Source organism: Callionymus lyra, chromosome 1 (genome assembly GCF_982586985.1).
Source record: "Callionymus lyra chromosome 1, fCalLyr1.hap1.1, whole genome shotgun sequence".
Lineage (NCBI taxonomy): Eukaryota > Metazoa > Chordata > Actinopteri > Syngnathiformes > Callionymidae > Callionymus > Callionymus lyra.
Genome location: NC_141818.1, coordinates 35,060,286 through 35,065,577, shown reverse-complemented (window position 1 = coordinate 35,065,577; position 5,292 = coordinate 35,060,286). Strand labels below are relative to the sequence as shown.

The following is a 5,292-nucleotide window of genomic DNA, read 5'->3' as shown; positions in this document are numbered from 1 at the left end:
CTGATTTCTACAGTTTCCATTTACAGGCATTTCATTTTTCCGAGATATCATCGATATCCACGGTTAACAATATATATAACCTTTAAAAATAAAAATCAATCTTTGTTCATCCGAGATCTTCAAAGATATTGACTTTTCTTCTTATTTGAACAATTAAACATTCATCAGACGTGTTTAATAAATCTGGTATCAAGACAACATGTGTGTGAGATCAGAGGAAAACCTTACAAATGCTAACAATTTTAAATTTGTATTCATTTATTTTGTACTTAACCCTTGAGTCGTCTCAGGGTCGAGGTGAAGGACCACCACCACTGCACATGTATTTATGGGAGCCGGTCATTCACCTTGACCCTGAGACAACACAAGGGATACCTTAAACACATTTGTTTTCGGGTCACCGTGACCCTGAGATAAAACAAGGGTGAAGTACAAAGTCCACTTTTGTCCTTTTATCATTTTTATTAGTACTTTTAAACTCCAAATAAATGTAATGAACATTTTGTATCAACTTTTGAAACATCTGCGAGACGAATGAAAGATGAACAATTTTTCATTTATTTTTTTTACTTTTATTGTTTCCGTTGTTGTCTCGGTCAGTCAACAGAGTCGGTTCATGATTCAGTGTCTCAGGCACGTTTACAGTCCGGGCTTCACAGTGTTTACTTTAAATACACGATAGCAGAAACCACTCGTTGGTTAGACTTCAGGTGTTAAGATTTCAAACCGCATTTCTCTCCACTTGACAAGAACGGCAGGAGATCTTCGCTACACACTCACATACACACACTTTGCTTTTTCCACCTAGCATTGATCCTGCATCAACCGAGTCACGGCGGTTTCATCCGACATTCCCTTTCAAAAGTCCCTCGGGACGGAGAGCGAGTGGAGGGAAAACGATCGATCACTTCCCCAAATTCACCACAAACAGTTTCTACGACACCAGAGAAACGAGCATCATCGACCTGCTCAGTTTTACAGAATCATCGTCTGCACCTCCGCACGAGTCCTCATAACGGCTACCGTACAATACCCTATAAAAAGCAGCCGTCGTACACAGTAAAGTATCCTCTGTGCGCTTCTTCAACTCTATTATTGCTTCTATTCTTCTGTTCCTCAACTGCCCACGAGGGGGCGATCCCTGAAAGGAATGTTTGCTATACATTCATTAGCGCTTCTGTGCTAAAAATCTACTAAAATCTGGTTTTAGAAAAATAAACTCGTGAGCCAACAGCTGGGATTTAAGTTCAAATACAGTCTTGGGCAGCAACTCTGACAGGATCCGATCCCACTGAACAGTTGTAACATGAGTTTGCGTGCGAGATAAGGAGGAAAAACTCAGCGAGATGTTCTTCAGGTACTAGTTCTGCTTCCTTAATTAAAATAAGAGAAAACACAGCGAAATGTTCTCTGTAACAACTTTGGTTTAGTCTCGTGGATTAATGTCACAAAAAAAGAAAGTGTCATGAGATCATTTTAAGTCACAAACGTTTGCCTACATCCCAGTAACTGTTGCTAGGTACCACTAACCAATGGGAGAGACCGATGCTGACACACAGGGGTTTCTTGTACAGTTAAATGTCCTGCTGCTGGAGAAGCTGAGGTGAGAAAGTAAAGAGGTGTGGGGGACGGGGGGGTGGGGGTCAAGAGCTGGAAGGACGACCCCTGCTTCTGTTTCATAGCAGGATTTTAACGCCCCCTTGTGGCGACTGCGCGCCCTGCGACATCCCTCGTGGTGGGGCCGGTCCGAACTCTAGCCGCTTCACTAAGCTGCAAGACACGAGAGGCACCTTGAGGTTAGAGGTCACAAGTTAACGATTGGGTTTCTATGTCACCTGTCATACTGAGGGGGGGGGCTCATGCTGTTGGCCTGGAGGTCGCCGGCCCCGTCGACACCCGAGGGGCTCCCGGGACCGGTGGTAAGAGCCTTGCTTCTGACCGAGGTGTCGTAGGCAAAGTCTCGGCAAGACGCCAACTTCGACTCCAGGTTCTGGACGAGAAACGGTTAGGGCGGAGCCAGAAAAACAGAAGTCGTTCCCATGACAACAGAAAGTCACCTACCCCGACTTTTCTCAGCAGCTCCCCGACAATGTTCAGAGCAGATATTCTAGCAGAGGTAGTGAGGGGGGTCCCCGTCAGCCCATCGCCTGCCACAACAGAGTTTAATTGATCCGTTGTTTGCCGTTAATCCGTTCAGTGACTCACCTCTGCGGATGCTGGATGGAGGCGGCGTGGCGAACGAGCTCAAGGGTTTCGACGGCGTGACGGAGTTACCGGCGAGCAGGTCCGCTCGGTCGCCGTCTTTCCCCAGACTGCTGGACGGTCGCCTCTCTTTCTGACGCACGGCCAGCTCCTGGCGGAGATCTGCAAACAAAAAGGGGTTTTTAAGCTGCAGATATTTAGGTGGTGTCCTCGAGACCACGAAGGCTTTAAAGCGGGTGAATGGAGATGGCGGTTTCATTCATTTCCCACCATTGGCTGATAAATCGCAGGTTGTTGTGTGGTGTGTATTTGCAGGAATCTGTCGCTATGATGCGAATCATGATACGGGGGCAACGATACAATATATTGAGATACTGTAGTAACAAGAATATATTTGTAGTATTGTCGAGTACTTGACTGTGGTGTTGCAGAATTTACAGACCACATGACTCTTGACGAAGTCATAACATTCGTTTTGAAAACCCAAATATGTTCAAACATCAGCTTTAAAAGCTACTGGAGTATCCTCTCATTCTCAGTCATGGTCAGAATTTCATTGTTCCTTTATCTGCGGAGGATGTAATGAAAGCTGCCATCCAGACGCCAGAAGTGTAATCGCATGTTAATTGTAAAAAAAATATATATATATATTTCAACATTTCAGCATTATTTCAAAGCCAAAAAGATAAAAATAAAAAAATCAGTTGCATATGGATGCGGTGAAAAAGGTATGATATTTAAGTGCATCAATTTCATTCCCACACTCCTCACAGTATGCTCTGAAGTTTAAAGAATGCAGTAACAGGAAAGCAAAGCGACTGAGACCCCTCAGTTTACCCAGTAGGGGGAGCCAGAAAAAAAATATTTTAGACTCGAGTCATCCGACATATGCAGCTGATGATCCCTCTCACTACCAAAGACATAACAGCAAGTTTAAGCCAAAATAAAGACAAGTTTAAATTCAAACAATTGCCTCGTTTTGCCTGTAATTTGTTGGCGTTTACCTCTGGCTTCATCTTTGAGTCTCTGAACAGACTCCAGCAAATTCTCCTTCTCATCCAGCTCGCTTTCCAAGAAGGCGTTCCTCTCGATGACATGGTTCATCCGTTGCTCAAAGTCCTCCAGTGACATGATGGTGGCCCTTGAGGGACACAGAAGCAGGTCAGCCAATGGCGAGTCAAGCGAAAAGGCTCCAGATGAAGTGAGTGACGTCGCCGTACACTGACCTTTTCGTTCTCTCAAGGTCGTCGTTGGACTGCTCCAGCTCCCTGATGTACTTCTGCAGATGATCTCTGACCGCCTTGGTCTCAGCCAGCTCTTCCTCCAGGGTGGAGATGAGACGGAACGTGTCGGAATGTTGGGCCTCAAACTTCTCCTGCAAACATCACAAATAGGTTTTACTCTGACTTTCTATACTTTTTAACATTATAGCGAGTGTATTTCATCAACTCCACTGCTAAAATCGGCTTTAAAAAGGTGGCAACGGTAACCTGTTTATATGAAGAACCTACTAGAAATTAATTTTACTGTTTATTTTTAGTTACATTACCCTTTTTTTTATAGAAGATACGCCGCAACTACACTACATTACATACGTTGTTTGTATTAAAAATTACCAGTTGGGTACATCCAAGAAAAAGTGATACTTGTTGCACATTTCATTAGATAAAAAAGGTATTTTGGGTACATTTTCCAACCAAAGTTTTCTTTTAAACTCTGAAATACCTTAATGTTTTCCAGATCAAACTGAAGGCGGCCGTTTTCTGATCTCAGCTCCTTATTTTGGGATTCACACTGTTTCAATTCAGCCTCCAGTTCGGCTTCATAATCGCGGCTCATCTGCTGGAACTCCTGCAGCTCCTCTTGTGACTCCTCAGCTCTGGAGACAAACAGAAGCCGCTGGCAGTCAGGAGACTGAAGCCCCAGATCCCAGCCTCGATAAGAAGGAACTTGTTTTGGGTGTCACCTCTGCTGGTGCCTCTGTGCCTGGTCCTTCCAGAAGCCCAGCTCCTCCTCCAGCGAAGCAAACGAGTGTTTTGCGGGTTCAACCATGGCTTCGGGTTCGAGACCAACACTGCAGAGTTTAAAAAGCACAAAAAAAATCTGTGAATGTTCAAGTAGCATCACAGAGGCTAGCGTTAGCCACTTGCTAATGTTCCAAAACAATGTCGTGACTTAAGAATAGTTGTACCGAGACACGCAGGAAGGAGTTGAGCGATGTCACGAACTGGAGATAAACAAATACGTGATAAACAACGTAGAAAAAACACTTTTAGAAGCTTAACAGTGAATGAACTGCCATTATAACGGTTGGACTCAGCTAAGCTAACACAGCGAGCTACACAGTTAAACACGAACCGTCAAAGCGAGTAAAAAAGCCGACTCACCTGATCATCAGATTATCGAGGACACATTCCACGGTTGCGATATATGTAACCTCCAGTAATCCGCCTTTATTTTATTTGAAACACGCCACCAACAACAAACTGTGAAACTACTCTTTCATCTCGTTAGCTAGCCACTCGATTCAAGCAAAAACAAACTAAGCCCCAATCCTGGTCTGCTATTGGTCAGCACTGATGACGACACCAGGTTCCAACCAATTGGATTCCTCGGTGTGATTTTGCGACGGACAAACTTTTTTAAGAATAAAATATATACATTTGGATTTATAATTTTAAAGCACATGTTATTTACTAAACTTGACGTACTTGTATTTAATAGTGTAAATAAACAATAACAAATAAAATAGAAATAATTTAAAATAGTAGCACACAATCTACACACATGGAGCTATAAAGAGCAAACGTGACGTCACGTCTCAGATATGCTAGTAATCATTTCTTTACCACTTGATTTATTATAGCATTATTATTTTATTTAAATATGTTCTTCCCAAAGGTGTGCCTCCTAGTGAATACTGTGGTGTTTCCTGGGTCTGTTCTGGGTACCCCTCAGTTGGATACGCCGATAACGACTGAAAAGATGCTTTTTTCCGTTTTATTTCCAAAATGCCTTGTTTATAAGGTTTTGAAGAACATCTACCACACCTACGTGGACAATCCTGACCACAAAAATATAATCAATTTT

The 5,292-nt window shown here is 43.3% G+C and overlaps 1 protein-coding gene across 1 annotated transcript; it reads right to left on the bottom strand.

The window, feature by feature from the left end:
- Positions 1-541: 541 nt before the first annotated feature.
- Positions 542-4,733, bottom strand: nde1 (nudE neurodevelopment protein 1). Its single transcript, XM_087804511.1, has 9 exons — positions 4,590-4,733; positions 4,169-4,276; positions 3,928-4,081; positions 3,429-3,577; positions 3,207-3,343; positions 2,206-2,364; positions 2,062-2,147; positions 1,836-1,990; positions 542-1,770 (listed from the first exon to the last, which is right to left on the bottom strand). The coding sequence occupies exons 1-9, from the start codon at positions 4,595-4,597 to the stop codon at positions 1,677-1,679; spliced, it is 1,050 nt and encodes a 349-aa protein (XP_087660637.1). The 5' UTR covers positions 4,598-4,733; the 3' UTR covers positions 542-1,676.
- Between the last annotated feature and the right edge of the window lie 559 nt (positions 4,734-5,292).

Bases quoted from the DNA above. Each gene is read 5' to 3' on its own strand.
- nde1 (XM_087804511.1), bottom strand. The intron at 4,082-4,168 runs GTGACACCCAAA...GTTTGTCTCCAG, and splicing joins GCACAGAGGCACCAGCAGAG to AGCTGAGGAGTCACAAGAGG. The intron at 3,344-3,428 runs GTCAGTGTACGG...GTGTCCCTCAAG, and splicing joins GACCTTGAGAGAACGAAAAG to GGCCACCATCATGTCACTGG.